The 19,812-nt window shown below is 49.1% G+C and overlaps 1 protein-coding gene across 2 annotated transcripts in view; it reads right to left on the reverse strand.

Moving 5' to 3' along the window:
* LETM1 (leucine zipper and EF-hand containing transmembrane protein 1) overlaps window positions 1–1,608 on the reverse strand; it is a 42,667-nt gene extending 41,059 nt beyond the window's left edge. For both annotated transcript variants that reach the window (XM_066573026.1, XM_066573025.1), the window contains exon 1: window positions 1,394–1,608. In XM_066573026.1, the coding sequence (XP_066429123.1) occupies window positions 1,394–1,484 (91 nt within the window). In that variant the 5' untranslated portion in view covers window positions 1,485–1,608. The remainder of the gene's footprint in view (window positions 1–1,393) is intronic.
* Window positions 1,609–19,812: the final 18,204 nt, after the last annotated feature.

The raw sequence follows: 19,812 nt of genomic DNA on the forward strand, positions 1-19,812 counted from the left end.
CCTTCTTGGGTGAAACAGTACTGCGGGTGGCGCTATATCATACTGGATTACAGCGGGAATCTACAATGGAGGCTGCGGTGCAGATATAATAATGCTGAATATAGTGAAGCCGTAAGGGGCACCGGACAGCCGCCCACCGACTGGCGCTTGTGTTGTCACACGGCAGCAATAGTCGTTCAGAGAATGGAGGCCGAATGCGACGGCGCTGTCTTCCGGCCGCCTCCATTCACTGCAAGCAGGCCGTCGTTCCAAGATGAGCGACTACTTGCTGACACGACCGACTATCGCTTGGCTTCAGGTGAGCTAAAAACCAAGTGACTGACAGGTGAGGGATTTCCAGCTCAGCGCCCCATCGGCGGGCCGCACGGACACGGGACGACCATTGCCCGAAATCACTGCTTCCATCGAGGGCGCCGGGAATATTCACCCCGTGTGAAGGCAGCATTGATAGCAACACCCTGCAGCGGGATTGTACCTCCCCAGGGCAGCGCCTGCTGATGGCGGTCACACCGCAGGAGAGGGGAGAACCTGCTGATGGGTGGGGCTCACCGCTGATCTGGACAACGAGGGTCCGCGTCCTCCTCACTATGGGGGGGGGGGGTGTCACTGCACCCCTGAATGGCGCACTGCTCACGCTAGCCCAGCAGCATTCACCATCGATAGGACTGCCAACATATCGGAGTGGCGCCCGCTCGACCACTTCCATCAGCCCCATTGAGAAGAATGGTGACCGCACACGCTCAGCCAGCGCTCCGGGGACAGGCACTGGGTGACTAACATGTACGATCCCCCTACGGCTGGAGACATAGCGCCGCGCAAGGTCCTTGCTGATAAACATAACTGGGGTAGGTATTCCTGGCAGCCAATGAGAACACAGCTTTCATATTCTAGTGGCCCAGATTGGTTGCCGTGGGCAACTATTCTACACGCCCCACACTGAACACATGGCCGGAGCCGCTACCCAGCGCTGAGTGTCGCTGCACAGATTATTCCGGATGCTCCTCTGTCCGGGACAAGAGCGAGGCAAGTACAAGTATCAGCAGAAAACCAAAAGGGGGCGCTATCGCTTCCTATAAGGCTGTGCTCACACTTCTGTCATACCAGACGGAAAGAGGTAGTGCAGCAGTCATGGCCAACCCTCCCGTAAACTACGGACAATGACCCCCAGCGGATGACATTTAGGCTGTGAATAGCGCCCCCCAGTGGTAACCAACCCTACTAGATCCCGAGTGACTGAGGGAATCCAACAGTAAGGGTTGTGGTACTACACAGCGCCACCACAGGAGAAACTGAGCATTACATCACTGTAACAGCCAGATGTGCCGGGTCCTCCAGAGCAGGAGACGCTCTTGCCTTCCGCCACAACAGCTACACATCCCGGCCTCCTCCTCACCTCTGCTGCTGTCTCCCCGGCTCCACGCATGCGGGGTACGGGCCCCCCAGGAACCCCTCGGCAGGCAGCCTCTCACCAGCAGGGCGGCCATGTTGTCAGGACGGGCGGACGATGACAGAATTACAGATCAGTGCCGGGGAAGAGTCCTGGCTGAGCGCTGCCCCATGTCCCGCTGCCAGAACTATCTCCGCCTCGGGCTCCTTACTGCGCCTGCGCAGAGTCATCTGCCGGCCGAGAGGCGGTGCCGCGTCACAACGTAATAACACGTGACAGACTCGCCTTGCGCTACAGCGGCCATTTTGGATTACTGGTCAAGTACTGAGGTGTAGGATCACGTGATCAGTTGACTTACTGACAAAAAGGTCGAATGTGGCAAAGGCTGGTAGAAAAGCGTGAGCGGCCATCTTGCTTATGGGCAGAGAGGAGCGCGGTGACATTGCAGATGATTGGTACATGAGGGAAGGGTCGTGTTCTCCACATGAGTCACTCTCCCCATTACACAACAGTCTCCGCCGGGGTTTCCATGGGATGTGTCTTTGGATTTCGTTTCCACAGCAGAATACATTGATACTATTTAATAAAATGATTTAATCAGGGTCTCTATGTTTTATATGGGGGAGATTTATCACCGGCGTAATAAACTTGTCAGTGGAAATGGCGCTAATTGTGTCAAAATGATCAATATGGGGCATGAAATACTTGGCAAACACACGCCAGATGTAAAACGTATTCAGACGGACGATCTTAACCCTTTCCAATTCCCTGTCTGACGTCTGAAGACATTCTGATTGAAGGCTGTACAGCTCCAATGTCAGAAGACGTCCGGCAGGGTATTCTTACTGTAGATTACTGGCCGCTCTGTTGTCGGGGGCGTCTCCAGCATGTTACATACCAGAGTACTGGCTCTAGCCAGCAGATGGCGCCATCGTATAATGGCAGAAAGAGAACGCCCCCTAGGAAACCCTGAATCCAAAATTGGATTGCAAAGGGTTAACGCCCAAGTTCTGTCTGAGTTTAGAAAACAATATAGGCGGAAATTTGCTGATAATGGCATTTTTAACACCGTCTGAATATAACTTCCCCCGCTGTAGGGTCCGCCTCTCACGGATTAGGCGCAGCACTGCCGCGCATCTCCATACAAACGTATGCCGGGTCCGACTTGGCGTACATTTCTAGTATAATTTACGCCGGTTTCTGTTGTAAATTATACATAAATCTGTCAAGCTGGAGCCCCGCCCCCTTCTTACAAGCCCTGCCCACTTTTTACAAAAATTGGGAGGCCAGCGCAAAAGCCGAATAGTTGTAAATTTTTGTGCAAATCCCCAATTTTAAATCGCAGCACTTCCAGCAACGCCTGTGTGAGGGCGCCCTGACCAAAATCACACTCGCCCGTGTGAATAAGGCCATGCAGTGATCCGCCATTACATTACTGCGGATTAGCTCATTATAATGGTGCCAGTCGGGCGTGGGACATATTAGTAATCAGGCTGGACTCACACGAGTGGGTCGGTTTCCAGCCGGTGACCCTGCGTACCGGCCATAGCTGTATTACGGATGATTGCGCGGCTCGCCGTTGGTCGTGTGCAGTTTTTTTTGTATTTCTGCGATTTTTCTTTCGCTCACGGAATACGTAATTCATATCCACGAGCGTGGAGGAAAATCTGAAAATGCATGCCTCTCAATGCCCGCGCCTAACCGCGGAAAGTCCGCCCGTTCGCTGTATCTGCAATTAAAGTCCGGTCGCTTGAGCCCGGCCTAAGTAACTGAATTTGACGCGTTGGAAGCAGGAATATTGGCAAGCGTAAGTTCTGCGGCCGCTCTCACGGGCACTTTGTACTGCGATTAACGCGGCGTTTCCAATGCCGCATTAATGGCGGTATAACGCTCCAATTGAAACCAATGAGGCCTCACAGACATGACCCGACCGTGGCACGGGATGGCATTTTCCAGTGTCGCGGTTTTCAGGCCCTGGCTGCGCTATATTTGTCCGTTTAGCGCACCTCATTCCGTTTATGGAGGCGAGAAGAGGAACTAAATCCTCCCCATTGATTTCAATGCAAAAAAGAGGAAACAAATGGAAAGCTTTCGGTTCGCTTCCGTTCAGTTTGGCGGCACGCGGTAGTCCTGCTTGTCCGGCTTCACTGTGGCACCAAAATGACGATGCGTGAAAACTCTGGGCAGGTCTCTTTGGAAGCGTTGAATACTGCTGGGATGCCAGTCATTTTGGCGCATAATATAGATGGCAGTTCCTGCTTCTGGGGTCACTGAAGGGAAGCACAGAAGTACAGATCGCAATGAGAGCTGAACATGTGTCCACGGAGTGATGCGCATTCACAACTATACAGGATTTGTCGTCACAAGAGGACTGAGATGCGCGGCCCGTCGTAACTACTGAATACCAATGCTGGGCCAAGCTGGGTGGGGGAGCTGAAGGTAATTAGAATTGCAGATTCCGCAGGCTCTTTCCGCCTGTGTGATAAGCAGCAATCTATTGCATTGCCTTACGCAGTTCCAATCATATTAGCGGGTCAGAGTTGCGTAATCCGCAAATGGAAAATAAAACACAGCATGTTCTATTTTACCGTAGATACACACGACACAGAGCCCATTGTTCTCTGTGGTCACGTGGGCTGCGGGTATACAGGTCACCGCTAAGCGATGGCACAGGAAATATAAACCAGGTGTACTGCACATGACCACCTTTGTGAGTATGTGGTCATGCGCAGTATAATTTCGCCGCCATACGCACGGTACTGGGCGGGTTCACAACTGTAAACCGCTGTGGGAGTCCTGCAGCTGTCTGCGCTTACGGCCACGTGGGCCCGGGCTCAGACAGATTTTAAAACCTGACAGCTATCAAAGCTGCAAACCCCTAGAGTTAGGCCGCCTGCAGACGAGCGGGTCAGATCCGGCGGCGAGAATTCTCGCCGCAGGACCCGACCCGAGAGCCTGCAGTGACGAGCGCGTACTCACCCGCGCCCGACGGCCCCGTCTCTTTCATGTGCCGGCTGCTGGGCAGCCGGCGTATGCGCAGACCGGAGCCGGGGCCGGGTGAGTGACGTATCTGTGCGAGGCTCTGCGAGCCCCACACAAAAATAGGACATGCCGCGGTTTGTTTGCCGCGTGAGATTTCGTGCGGCCAAACCGCGGCCGTCTGCATAGGAGTGTGTATTGTAATGCACTCCTATGCAGACTTTCAGTGGCGGAAATATCGCGGGATTTCCGCCCGTGTGCAGGCGGCCTTAAAGGAGGCAACAGATCACATCCTGTTCTGGTACCGTACACATGCACGGATGGTTTCATTAGGATAGGCCATATAGATTTCATTGTGGGAGTCTGAGCTCCGGGACCCCCACCGAGCAACAGAATGAAGATATAAGCTGCCCCTCTGATGCATTGGCTTACAAACAAACTTTTTTTTATCTAGGCACTGATAGCGGAGTGAAAGTTTTATGGTCCCTAAATTAATGTTGGAGGGGGGGGGGGGGGGACTTAACCAGATGCAAGGAGGAACATCTAATTCCCAAAGGACTCTGCCCCCCCTCTCCAACTGTAATTTAGGGACCATAAAACTTTCACTCCGCTATCAGTGCCTAGACAAAAAAAGTTTGTTTGCTGTTGCAGAATTCCTTTTAAGTGCAAACCAATCACATCCATATCTGTGCCTTGTCATAAGTATGTATGTTATAAGTGTGTATAAATATGCATGCCTCTTCAGATCCAATCCATTTAAGCCGGAAGAAGAACCCTGCGTCGGTTCGGAAGCTCGCTATTATTACATCATGTATTTTTGTTCGCCATTAAAAGGTATCATATCTACAAGATTACTTGGTTTCTCTCGCTGGGAACAATCACATTTTGCTCTACTGGCTAACACCGTACCAGATCGTTTTTTCATTATACTTAACATAGAAGAACTCCGTAAAGGTTTTGCATATCCAAGTGATCCTGACTTTGTTTTTTCGCCACATATTGTACTTCATTAAGGCTGCCTATCCACAGGCGTTGCAGATCTCCGCCGCGGGAGCCGCTGTCTGGGAGCAAGAGCCGGCAGACGGATCTCCGCGGTCAGACTATCTGACAGAGAGGCTGACCGCAGAGAAAGCGTGCATTGCGTTTCCTGCGGCCGCGGGGAACGCAATCCAAAAACGCCCATGGACAAGCAGCCTTAGGTGGTAAAAATACACAGATATGCGTCCTCCATTTTGGTAACAGGCTCATGCGCCAAAGCTGGGTAAAGATCCGTGGAAAAGGATTCAGTCGGGGACATCACCAGAGGCATACCATGATGGAAGGTGAAACTTTTTTTTACTTTTATGTGATCGTCGCTATTAGAGATGAGTGAGTATACTCGCTAAGGCTAACTACTCGAGCGAGTAGTGCCTTAGCCGAGTATCTCCCCGCTCGCCTCTAAAGATTCGGGGGCCGGCGGGGGAGAGCGGGGAGAGCAGGGAGGAACGGAGGGGAGATCTCTCGCTCCCTCTCTCCCCCCCCCCCCCCCCCCCCCCACAACTCACCTGTCACCGGCGTCGGCCCTCGAATCTTTAGAGACGAGTGGGGAGATACTCGGCTAAGGCACTAGTATACTCGCCCATCTCTAGTCGCTATCCATTGGATAGCAGTGATCAAGTGACCAGGGACTGCGTACCGCGGCCCCCACGTGAAATCTTCAGGCTCTTGGCTATGTTTAGTAGCCAGGAGCAGGGAGATTTTAAATTACCCTGGCAATCCATGTCTTTTGCGCATGTGTCCACCATTTTGGGGTAAGGTCCATGGATAAATTTTGAGGCCTTAGATATGTAATTTCATCTCCCATCATCGATATGATCCAGGGGAGATGAAACAAAACTTTTTTTTTTTACACTTTTTTTTAAAACTTTTACATGATGGCTGTCCCGGTGACATCTCCCTGCTCTCGGCTACTCATACTAGCTGGGAGCGGGGAGTTTTTAAATTTCCTGGGCCTCCAGGCCTTCTTCTCATTTGCATAACGTAATGACGTCTTGCGGGCACGTGCAGACGTGGACGTCAGGTTCTGGAGGATGAGAACACTGCGGGACATCGCAGAGGACGGGGGCGAGTACTCTTAGCACCCCTTATGGATCCAATCAGTGAGGGGAGCTAAATCTTCAACTTTTTAAAACTTTTCATTCACTTTAATGTGATCACCGGTATCCGGTGGATACTGGCAATTGCGTGACCAGGAAGTGGGCTTCCTGCGGCGCCCCTATGACAGATCCAGGTAGTCGACTACCTCTAGAAACTGATAGCATGGAGCTGTCACGTCCTCAGCCTGCAGGGCTTTAACCCCCAGAGGAAGCATGCTCTTATGGCCTTGGGGCTTAAAGCCCAGCAGGCCAGGACGTAAAAACACTATGGGCTGATCACTAAGAGGTTAAAGGAGTTTAATCTTGGGGCTCGGTAGCAGCAATCTGTACATTTCATCTGCCGCTCTGGACCCTCTTCATCCCGTGCAGCCGCCGATCTGCCGATGTGTTTACATGTATCACTTCTGCAGTAAACACAACAGACTGTTACCTACAACTCCCAGCACACATAGAGCTTATCTCCCAACCAGTGTAGTAGCTCCGCCCCCAGCTCCCTGGTCCTACAACTTACCAGCACCAACCTCCCTCTCACTGACAGTGCCAGAGAAAGCTGCTGGAGCCGACGGACAGAGCCTACCGGCAGTCTGAACTGACCGATACAGCGCAGTGCTTCTGCTCCTGTCCTCCCATCATGCACTGCTCACAGGATGTTGGAGACTATGGACGAAGCGGATGTAGCAAACGCGGACAAGATGTCAGAGGAAGCGGAGATATTTTTCAGGCCGAGGATCACATGACATAGTAAATTAAAGAGAGCAGCTAGACCGGGTCCAGTGACCCCATTACAGAATGACTTCTTGTGATGATGTACATGAGATTTTATATGTGAGTCTGTCTGGAGCGCCCCTTTAAGGCAGTACTGCCCCCATTCCTACTATCACCACTTTTTTCTAACTCTATGTCATACAGTGGTGAACACAGGGATTTACTTTCAGCGAATACCTCGGGGGATTTTACAAAACGTGATGTGCGCAGAGCCAGAAGCCTCACGGAGTACTGTGGAGGGAGCGGAATACAACCAGTGCATGATCCGACTCCCAATGCAGGAATGCCCCACTAGAGGGCGCACATTACCTATGTGGACAAACAGTTACATACTGTAGTATCCAGGATCACTTTAGTTAGGTGGAGACCTGGTGTCAGTGGGAGCCTGGGTGTAGTAGTACATGTGTCACCCTGTCAGGGCATTGCTACCAACACAATCAGTAAAAAAGGCCTCCGAACTGAATAGAACCCATTTATGTAAATCAGTTCATTTATATATGTGTAATTCCGGTCGCGTGAAAAAATATGCGGCATGTCCTACTTTGGTGCGTAGTGCACGCCAAAAAAGGCCAATGAAGTCAATAAACCTACATGCATATGAGGAAAAACATGCATATTCACAGCGTATTTGACATCTAAACAATTGGATCTTCTGTGGCGGGTTTTCCGCACGTAAATTTGCTGCGTATTTATATGCGCAAAAAAAACAGAACGAAATATACAATTTTCGGTTGCATAAATACTCTGCACATTTCGTGATCAAAACCCACGTATGACTGAGCCCTCAGTCTAGTCCATGTACAAAGCACTGTGGCTACAAGGCTGGAATCACACGTGCAGTTTTCAATGACGTTTTTTGACCCAAAGGGACCTTTCACACATGCAAAATATTTCCGCAATGACGCTGTCGCTATGGATTAGGGCACATAAGGGGTTAAAGTTTTTTTTTTAACTGATAACCTGTCCACAGGATAGGTCATCGATAGTTGATCACGACCCAAACGATCAGCTATTCGGCAAAACGCACAGGATATGGAGCTGATGCAGAGTGCTGTAACATGTAGTGGCCAGCGCTGGTAATTGCAGGCACAGCTATCCATGATTTTAATTGAATTACCAGCGCTGGCCACTACATGGATGGGGGGCGGTCTGCTTCCACTGTGTGCACTGTGCTTTGTCAGTGACAGCTAGTGCTCAAACAGCTGAACCGCCAGAGCCCTGAGGGGCAGCCCTCGCCCAATCAACTACTGATGACCTATCCTGAGGACGTGTCATTGATAAATATAGTCCTGAGAGTCCCTTTAAACAACCGGGATCAGAGGTCTCATTGATCCAAACTGTTACAGTGGGAGCTCAGCTATCAGCCACCAGCGGGCTCCTGGGGTAAATTAATGCAATCAACCTAACGTATGTCATAGTGCCTTAACCCTTTCCAATCCAATTTGTATCCTGGTTTTCCTAGGGGGCTTACTCTTTTTCTGCCGTTATACAACGGCGCTATATGCTGGCTAAAGCCAGTACTGCATGAGGTGACACGTTGGATAGGCTCCAACAGCAGAGAGGCTGGCAATATACAGTAAGAGAACCCTGACGGACGTCTTCCAACATCGGAGCTGTACAGCCTTAAATCATAATGTCTTTAGACGTCAGACAGGGGATTGGAAAGGGTTCTCCACATTCTGAGGCTTCCTAGCGTGATATCGGACCATGAAACTCGACTAGATATAGCATGTGTGCGATGTACCAGCAGATGCGTAGTGTTTTTCTCTAAAAACCGCCTCCCATCACTTCGGTGAGATTAGGATCGGAGGATCAGCAAGCGTTTCTTATTGTTTTCCATGGAAAACCTGTCTTCGCACTTGTGTGCACACCGCAGGCCGTGCAATGTGTTTTCCTGTCCCATTGAAAACGTAGGGTGTGCTACAATTTTTTTCTTGTGCTGCAATAGGGAAAGTTCCAGCATGGACTCCCTGCATGATTACGCAGGAGAAGTGGCTTGATAAAGGCCAATTATTGGCCAAAACGTTGCCTGATACTTGCTCGATGGAATAATAAAGTATTGATTTTTTGCAATTAACAACTATTCGCAGCAGTTTATGCTGCCACACTCGTTTATATTTGATCATACGGAGGTTGACAGTTCACAACCTGTTCGTGGCTGTTGCATTTTTTTATACTGAACGTGGTTCCTCCCTTGCGGGAGTTTTTGCCATATTTTGAGTGCTGCGGACCTACATATCTCTACGCAATGGGGAAAGGAGTCGCTCATGCGTATGACCCTATTCAAAAGAATGGAGTTTATATTTGCAACACATAAACTTTGTGTGATTTTCACAGCAGTGTGAGAGCGGCCTTATAAATATATTTATCTAAATATTAGGAGGATTACTAATATACCATTATTTTGAATTCTGCCACCTTTGTGAGCTCTCCTGTTGCTGTCCCACCCATAGACACCCCTCTGTACAGTGGGCATGAGTCCCTTCTCATCCATGCAGCGCCGTGCCCGGGAGTCACCTGACACACACTTCCATGTCTCAATGTGCACTCACATCAGTATTGTTATCTCTGGCTGTTGCAGCTGAGTGTTAGACCCCATTTACACTGATAGATGATCGCTCAAAACCACAGTTTGAGCGACAGTTTTGACCAATCATCTTTGCATAGTCTATAGTAGCTACTTAAGAGCTATATGCAGGCGCAGTGGGACACCGCTGTCACTCGGTGAATAATACAGCTGTTCTGCATAAGCAAACAGCTCTATTGTTCTCCGTGCTTACAGCTCGCGTCCCACTGTGAACTACCAGCAGGACACGGGCTGTAAGAATCTAATCAGTGCTGCCGACTGTAATAACAGCCTGCACCGCTGATAAGAGTTCATTGCTCAATTCAAGAAAACTAGAATTGAGCGAGGAATGACTCGTGCACAAAAACTGCACAATGTCATTACCCAATGATTCTTGCTCAAAAGACGGCTTTGAGCGAATTTTGAGCGAGAATCGTTGGGTCTTAATGGGCCCTTAGCGGTTTAATAGCTCTACAGTCTGTTCCATACTTCCCGTGTGATCTATGATGTGTGGCTACATCATCGCTCATTAAGGCATTAAATCAACCCTCTTGAAATCCCTTATTTTCATTCATACATTTTCTATGAAATAACAATTCTAGAGCATCTAAGTTCTTCCAGCTCTGCACTGAGCCATCCCTCTGTTATTCTTCCTGGAAATCTGAGTATAAATTGACTACTGAGTGTTGTCATTCCCTTTATCAAAAGGGGTGTGTCCCTACAGTACAACCAGTGCTAACAGTGTAAAGACACACCTCATAGACAGTGTAAAGACACACCTCTTAGACTGTGTAAAGACACATTCCGTTAACAAGGCGAATGGTAACAACCAGTTGCCAACTTATTCTTTGATTCCCAAGAGGAACAACAGAGGGATGGCACACAGTACAGTTTCAGAAAAAGAGGTTTCAGAATTGTTCATGAAAATGCAAGTATGATATAAAACAGACACGTCATGAGAGTTGTTGGTTGTTTTTTTAAGGCACGTGGTTATTACATTGTTAAAGGGGTTTTCCCAGCTCAAAAAAATAAAATTGCTGATCCTCAGGATAGGTCGTCATCAGCTTATCGGCGGGGATCTGCTGCTCAGGATCTCCGGACCGCTGTCACAGTGTACAGAGCGGGAAGTAGACAGATTGCCTGTAATACCCCGTTGGGCTCATGCACACAGTTCATATTCACCTTAATGGGAGCTGTGCCTGCAATACCACGCCAGGCCACTACACAATGTATGGAGCTGTCTGCATCCTGCATCCTACAGTGACACAGCGGCAGGCCCCTGCCAATCAGCTATTGCTTTCCTATCCTGAGGATAGACCATCAGTTTTGGAAAACCTTCTTTTCATATGATCCACAAACCGCAATTTGGGGCTCCTTCACACGGCCGTATATGCGTGAGCAAGACTCAAGAGAATAAAACCCATTGATTTCAATAGGTTCGTTCTCATTCCCTTTTTTTGTGAGCACGATTAAAAACGCAGCATGCTCTACTTTTGTGTGTATTTGCAAACCAAAGGTCCCTGTAGCAGTCTAAGGGGGAAGTGCGCAATTTAAAATGGGGTGTGGTTGTGTCCCATGCGCAAAACCCCATGCGCTGTGAGTGCTAAAAGTACAGTCAAGTACGCACGCAAAAGCCACTTGTTCATAACGCAGATATGTTGCATAAAGTCATGCGCGATTGTGCATTTCCCGTGTAAAGGAGCCCTTACTGCCGTTTTAGTGTATATTCACAAAGACGATTATTCTGGTCCAACATCACACGGAAGTAGAAGACATCCATTCGACGTAATCGCAGCACGCCTTAATTTGGAGTGATTGTCTTACGAAAAGTGCGCATCCAAGTGCGATTAAGAAAATGATTATACTTGCATGATGGAAGTACTATCAGCTTTCAACATATGTAATCATAAGTTAAAAAAAAGAGACCTGGGAAGTATTTTTTATACATACGTGAAAAATATGTGCCGAAAAGATGGAAATCATACAGAAAAATCAGAAAAGCGCACGAAAAGTGCAAGCAAAAATCTAACTGATTTTTACAGACCGAGTTCACAAGCGCCCGTGTGAATATACTCGTAGACTACCTTCACGCGCCTGATACGTGCGTTTTATCCGTGGATGTCGGGCATTTTTCATGAAAAAACGCTCAAGTCCATTCAAAAGAAAATTCATATCTTCACAATTTTGGTGCGTCTCGCGATGCACAGCGCTCTGGCTTGCGTGCGTGCAGCCTTACTAACCATTTTTCTACGTATCCCAATATTAATGTAGTTTGGGCTCCTTTCCTGTTATGTATGTAGAGTCTCATCCTGGGGGCCCGGGGGGTTTATTAACCCACTTTCCACGTCCCCTTCTCAGCTTGTAGAATCCCATTATTACGTCTCACATTCAGAAAATGTTAAAAAAAAATCAAGCAGAAGATTTTTTTCATGTATATTTAATGACTTTTAATGGGAAGTTATGTAAATCTCAACTATTGGAAGGGGAATATAAAATATTTTTGGTCCAACTGGTGCCAGCATGTGCGAGGGGGTCCTGGTATTCAGTTGTGTGGTCCCTTCCCCCACCTGACCATTATATGCAGCTGACCCTCTGATCTTGGCGCTTCAGTTCAATTCTTCTTATGAAGTAAGCCCTGTGGGAGGCCGGACATAAGAAAGGCTTTCCTTTCACAAAGATGTGGAGGGAAGCGCTGCACGCGGTATCAGACACAGCGGCGGATATCTGAAGGTCCTCGCTTACAATATGAGAAAGACGCAGGTTGTAATAGGATGGTGCATGTCCAACCAGTCTGGGTCAGCCTGCATTCGCACGGGCGAGAATCTCGCTGCGAGACGCACGAATATGAACTTCATTTTTTTTCCAGTGCAGCATGTTCTATCTTTGGACGTTTCTCGGAACGCCTTACCCTTTGTTTTCAATGGGACCTTAGAAGGCAGCGCACGCCGTACGACATTTCCCATAGAAATCAATGGGAAACACTTGCAATTCTCCCATACGTGAAACACGTGCCTGGTGATCGCAATTTCAGCGAACTGATGCGAGGCGTTTTTGAGAAGCACGTCTAAGTAAACTATGCGCCGTCAATGTGTTACGAGGCGCCGGACTGAAGGTGAGCCGCCTACGGAGCTGCAGCAGGTTTCTGCTATATATTACCGGAAACCCGACGCGCTGCGTGCCACTTAGGGTGGATTAATCAAGCACATGCGTATTGGGGCGGCATTTTTGCGCATTAGACATAGCATATGTGTATTTACAATAAAAACACGCGCCGTCGCTCTCAGCCATTGAAATGGCCAATTCGTTTATTGCATTCAAGATGTGTTCTTCCCCGGCGCAGCACGGCCTAACTCCAGGCTGCGCCTACTTTTAAAAAGGTGGAGGTGGCTTGCATAAACCCCCAAAAAGTGGTAGTTTTGGCACGTGTGCAAAAATTGCAACTTTTGTACACCAGAAATAGTACGCACGTCCCAATGTTTGTTTTCTATAAAGAAATCCGTGGGAAAGTGCCTGGAAATAAAACCGCCCTTGTCAGCATCGGAGGACGTGGATCTGATGTGCCACAGACTGGTTTGGCTTTGGGTCAAATCCTAAGACAAGACCCGAGGTACCCCGGTCTTCACCCTTTTACTGCAGCAGTCGGGCTTTGTTGCGGGGCCCCACACTGTTACGCAGGAGGTGGTCCCGGTACTTAAAAGGGTTGTGTGAGAAAAACAATAATAAATTTAAGGGCCGGGCAGGTGATAAAATAAAAAAGCAGCACATACTCACCTGTCTTCAGTCCTCTGTGACACAGCTGACCGGCTCCTTCCTCCTTCCGCCAATCAGAAGTCGCATTGAACTCCTAGCATCATGGCACTCAGGATGTGAGCACTAATGCCAGGAGTTCAGAAGGTGATGCTGTGCCTTCTTATTGGCCAGACCGGTCACCTGACTTGGGGCAGCTATTCGCGGCGAAAGTTGGCCTCATGTCCACGGGCAGATGGGATTCTGCATGCGGTTTTCTGCAGCGGGTGCACAACGGATCATCTGCGCAGAAAAAAATCCACGACCCCACCTCCCAGGCTTTTCCCCACCTCCCTAATTGATTTTAACCTTCAAATCCGCACTGCATGCGCAATTGTATTTGCGGATGAACTGCGGATCGTCCGCACCCATTGACTTCTATCAAGCCAGTCCGCACTAAATCCGCACTGAAATGAAGCATGCTGCAACTTGTTTTCCGCTTTAAACGGTCCGCAAATCAAATCCGCATGCTTAAATTCAGTTGCGGATGCCGATGCTTCCCTATGGGCACCTTGAATTGCGGATCTTCAGCACGGGTGACCCGTGCGGATTCCACAAATCAAATCCACCCGTGGACATTGGGCCTTATTCTATCTCCTGGCCGACACTTAAAATGATTTGTTTTTCTCACACAACCCCTTTAAGAGCATGCAACAGACAAGAGCGTACTTGATGGCACAAGCTGGGGTCAGGAGCGGAGACAGGAACATGGTCAGGAAACCATGGAGTCAGAGCCCATTGAGCAGACCAGAAGGACCCCAATACTTATGCACCCTCCACATGGGGGAGGATGCCCGATATAGCCAGGCATACATTGTAATTGGAGGAGCAAACTGTAATTGGGCAAACTGGCCTTTTAAGATCTCAGCCGGATGCGCATGTCGTTTGGGCAGCTGTCACCGCCAGTGCAGACGCCAGGGATCTACGTCAGCAAGGGAGTGGAAGTGAGTGCGTGCCACAACCACCGGGGCGGGTAAGACGGTGGCCATACATTGTAACAACCATACCTAGAGCAAGAAAAACACCAAAGTATGCAAAATGCACATCAAAAGTGAGGAAAACACCATTTAAGCCACTGTTTGTGGTGTGTTTTAGATTTCCTTGTTGACCTACAGCTAACATCCTACCTGGCAGGTTTTGATGGAAAAAACCAACAGGAAAAAATGCTGTAAAAAAAACCCAAAAGCACATTTTCCCCAAAAAGGCTAGGGTTTTTCCAGGACTATAATATTAATGTCCTATCCTTGGTATAGGTTATCAATATCAGATTGGTGAGAAGATTGCCAGAAGTAGCACAACTCCATGTGGTGGCCCGGGGTGGTACTGCAGCTCTCTTCCGTTTGATCTTGCAGTACTACTCTCGGCCACTGTGCAGTGTACAGAGCTGTGCCAGCATACAGCGGCCCCTGCAAACAGTTGATTGGTGTCAGTGCCAGGTGTCGGATCCCACCGATCTGCTATCGATGACTTTAGGATAGAGCATCAGTATTATAGACCCGGAAAACCTCTTAATGACACGTTCGCACGTGGTGGAAATGCTGTGAATTTTGCAAAGCAGCGTAAAATTCTGTGTAAAAACCTGCAGCATTTTCACATCGAAAACTGTGTCAAAATCCACACCGTTGGATACGCAGTGGATTTTAGCCTGCACAAAAGTGCTCATAGTCCCATGGGTCACCCAAAAACTGCTACTGAACACGGCCAAGGTCAGGTGATGCGGAAGTGGCCAAGATTTGGGACAGGCAGCATGCAGTACTACTAGGTGGAAGGAGCACTTTTGTGCAGGCTGAAATATGTTGCATATCTGTACCAGCAGCTGATGTCAGAAGAAGCTCTCCCCAACTCCAAATTCAGCGCTCCCCATCCCCATCAGTAAGTGCAGCGCCGCTGGTCAGGTGATGTGAAAGTGGTATCACCTGACCAGCGGCACTATGCTCTCTATAGTCTGCGGCAGTGAGGAGAGCGCCGTTTCTTCTGAAATCTGCTGCAAATACGCCGCCGGTTTCGAGTCAAAATCGGCACCAATGGTTTCGGATTTGGATGTGGAATTTGCTGTGGAATTTTCCGCTACTTGTAAACAGACCCTTAAAGGGGTTGTCCCGCGCCGAAACGGGTTGTTTTTTTTTTCAACCCCCCCCCCCGTTCGGCGCGAGACAACCCCGATGCAGGGGTTAAAAAAGAACACCGCACAGCGCTTACCTGAATCCCCGCGCTCCGGTGACTTCTTACTTACCTGCTGAAGATGGCCGCCGGGATCTTCTCCCTCGGTGGACCGCAGGTCTTCTGTGCGGTCCATTGCCGATTCCAGCCTCCTGATTGGCTGGAATCGGCACGTGACGGGGCGGAGCTACACGGAGCCCCATTGAGAAGATAAGAAGACCCGGACTGCGCAAGCGCGTCTAATTTGGCCATTAGACGCCGAAAATTAGACGGGCTCCATGGAAACGAGGACGCTAGCAACGGAACAGGTAAGTGAAAAACTTCTTATAACTTCTGTATGGCTCATAATTAATGCACGATGTACATTACAAAGTGCATTAATATGGCCATACAGAAGTGTATAGACCCACTTGCTGCCGCGGGACAACCCCTTTAAGTGGAAAAGGTGGAGGACAACCAACATGACCACCAACACAGCATTCACAGAGGTTAACATCAACTTTCCCAGTTGCTGAAGGTTTCACAAATTTATGTAGACCTACATAAATAAGACCTAATTCACAAAAGTGGCAACGTTTTTACAGCCGACCGATATATGCGACCATCTGAGGAACTTTTGCCCCATTTACGGCAGCGGCTCCCAGAGACTCCTATGGCAGCTGGGAACAAAAGGGAGGAGGAGGCATTTCAGCTGCGTCCAATGCTGCGAAAAGCTTACAGGTGCCTCTATGTAGACATTGGAAGGCATCTTTTGGCACACATCTACTCAAGGCGCCCACGTCTTAATGTGCCCCCATGCGGTCATATTATCAATGAATAATCCAATCAATAATGACCACTAAGGCTTATTGTTCCCACTCTCCAGCTCTTCAGGTCCAAACACTGGACAGAAGAGAAACCAGAGCCAAGGAGGGTAAGTATATGAGCTTGGAAGTGGTCTGAAATTAAGGATTTGGTCTGGGATCTAAAATTAGAGGTAGAATATGGGATTAACACTAGACCAAAGATGTAAACGCTGCAGTCATCAGGAGAAGTTGTGATGAAGGTCTGGGCCAGAAGGTCTGGGAGAAGAAAGGGAAAGAGAAAATCTACAATCAGAGAAGACCTCGCCTGAGTCCATGAGTTTATGGAAGAGCTGTCACCGCTATTGACATTTCTGTTTTAGTAAGTATTTGTATTCCATAAAGTCTCAGTGTAGTCCAGGCTTAATTGACAAATAAGTGTTACCATCCCCTTGTCAATAGGGCGAGTCCCTACAGCCTGAGGCTGCATTCACACGAACGTATATCGGCTCAGTTTTCACGCCAAGCCGATATACGTCGTTCTCATCTGCAGGGGGGGGGGGGGGATGGAAGAGCCAGGAGAAGGAACTGAGCTCCCGCCCCCTCTCTGCCTCCTCTCCGCCCCTCTGCACTATTTGCAATGGGGAGAGGCGGGATGGGGCGGGGCTAATTCTCGTAACTTAGCCCCGCCCCCATCCCATCTCCTTTCATTGCAAATAGTGCAGGGGGCGAAGAGGAGGTGGAGAGGAGGCAGAGAGGGGGCAGGAGCTCAGTTCCTGCTCCTGGCTCTTCAATCCTCCCCCCCCCCTGCAGATGAGGACAACGTATATCGGCTCGGCGTGAAAAGCGAGCCGATATACGTTCGTGTGAATGCAGCCTGATACTGCAAGTGATGATTGGGTGGAGTCATTGTGCTGACAAGGGGAATGTTGTCAATTTTTTCATGCAAGCTGAACAAGGACTTACTGTTTGGGCCAAATGCCCATGGATGGATTATCGCTGCGGAGTTTGCGGTCAGACACCCGCAATGAATTCCACAGCAATGCCCGTCCATAGACATGCTGTGTTATACGATTCTCTCTCCGAGCGGAAATCAACTGCGATTTTCCGCTCGTGGGGGAGAATCGCAGCACGTTCTATTTTGTGAAGTCAATGGAAGCCGTCCGTCCTGCGATACTTCCACTGTGAGCACTGCAGAAGTATTGCAAGAATCCGCATCACTCCTAAGATGGTCATGTGATCTCAATTCTGACCAGCTCAGATCTACTTGGGTTTATGTATCCAGTTTCTAGTTAGTTTCTTAGTATGTGTGATACCGTTACATGGACCCTACCAGAGAAACTGCTTAGAGGGGGGTGGGACACAAGCACTCCAATCACAGTACTGGTGATGGTCACACAGTTCCTGTCACACAGTTATAATAGAGGAGATCACAGCTCATCCTGCTGGCTGTATACTTATGGAATGTAGCAGAGACGTAACTTGATGCTCCTGGGCCCCAATGCAAAATTTGTAAGAGGGCCCCCAAGTATAATGTTTTATTCCTAATACTGGGCTCACTATATGGAGAAGAGAGGGCTTATTAACCCCCTAAGGCTCCTGGGCCCAGGTGCAACTGCATCCCCTGCATCCCCTATAGGTATGATCCTGGTATGAAGCTTATTTAGGTGAATACAGAATGTAGTGAGTGTTTTCCCTGCAACATAAATGATACAGCCTCTAGCTGCTCAAGTAATACTGTACTGATGCATCATGGGATTGATGTGAAAGCAGATATCTCACCATCAATATAATGCCTGATAAGTATCAGACAAGAGGCTGCACTGCATGACAGGCAATTAGGTGAGGGGGCAGTGATGGAAAAATGTGTTTTCGCCTAAAATGGCCTTTTAAACCTTGCATAAAAAGATGGTGTTGACAGCAGCAATGAGGAATGGGGTGTGAGCAGCTGGTGGTTTAGAGTCTACATAATCCACTACAGGATACTATTATTATTACACGGCTAAGCTCATTGGAGGAAGTGGTTTCACTACAAAACAATCTCAACTGATACTCTTAACATAGGCCTTGTAGGTACTGAGGAAAGATCACCTACGCAATCTGAAAGTACATGCAAATCTGTATTGGTCTGGTACATAAGCCCATTTTGGGAGTGGCACACATTGTGCAAGCGAGGTCCATGAATGATAAAACATCATCAACTGCGAATACTTAGTAAACTACTCAAAAACAGTCAAATAGAAACACAGGCTTGTTAATGGTTTTCCGTCTGATCTAGAGCTGGGTTTTCCCACCAGTTCTCAGGGAGGGGGCACTTATTTATAGAAGTAGTTAGTTAAGATTAGAGATGAGCGAGCATACTCGCTAAGTGCAATTACTCGAGCGAGCATTGTCCTTAGGGTGAAGTCCCACGAACGTATATCGGCTCGGTTTTCACGCCGAGCCGATATACGTCGTCCTCGTGTGCAGGGGGGGGAAGGATGGAAGAGCCAAGTGCAGGAACTGAGCTCCCGCCCCCCCTCTCTGCCTCCTCTCCGCCCCTCTGCACTATTTGCAATGGGGAGAGGTGGGACGGGGGCGGGGCTAATTCGCAGAATTTAGCCCCGCCCCACCTCTTCCCATTACAAATAGTGCAGAGGGGCGGAGAGGGGGCCGGGAGCTCAGTTCCTGCTCCTGGCTCTTCCATCCCCCCCCCCCCCCCCGCACACGAGGACAACGTATATCGGCTCGGCGTAAAAACCGAGCCGATATACGTTCGTGGGACTTCACCCTTAGCGAGTACCTGCCCGCTCGAGAGGCAAGGTTCGGGTGCCGACACGGGGGAGCGGTGAGTTGCGGCAGTGAGCAGGGGGGAGAGAGAGATCTCCCCTCCGTTCCTCCCCGCTCTCCCCCGCAGCTCCCTGCCCGCCGCCGGCACCCGAACCTTTTCTCTCGAGGGGGCAGGTACTCGCTAAGGGCAATGCTCGCTTGAGCAATTGCCCTTAGCGAGTATGCTCGCTCATCACTAGTTAAGAACACAATGGTAGATGCCTGCCTGTACAATCATGGAGTGGGTTTTGTATGGACTGTGTATACCAGGGGGCGTCAGGACAGTAACGACAAGCTGCTATTCGGAGGTCTCAGTCATGGAAGCATTTTTCAGATGTAAGTGTAGGGTTGACCTTAGGGGGATGTTACAGATGGCTTGCTACTCAAGGCTTGTGACCATACAAATTTTACTTGTATGGCCGTATTATTTGGACCAGTAGCGTC

The sequence above is a fragment of the Eleutherodactylus coqui genome, chromosome 7, assembly GCF_035609145.1.
Source record: "Eleutherodactylus coqui strain aEleCoq1 chromosome 7, aEleCoq1.hap1, whole genome shotgun sequence".
In the NCBI taxonomy this organism is placed as follows: Eukaryota; Metazoa; Chordata; class Amphibia; order Anura; family Eleutherodactylidae; genus Eleutherodactylus; species Eleutherodactylus coqui.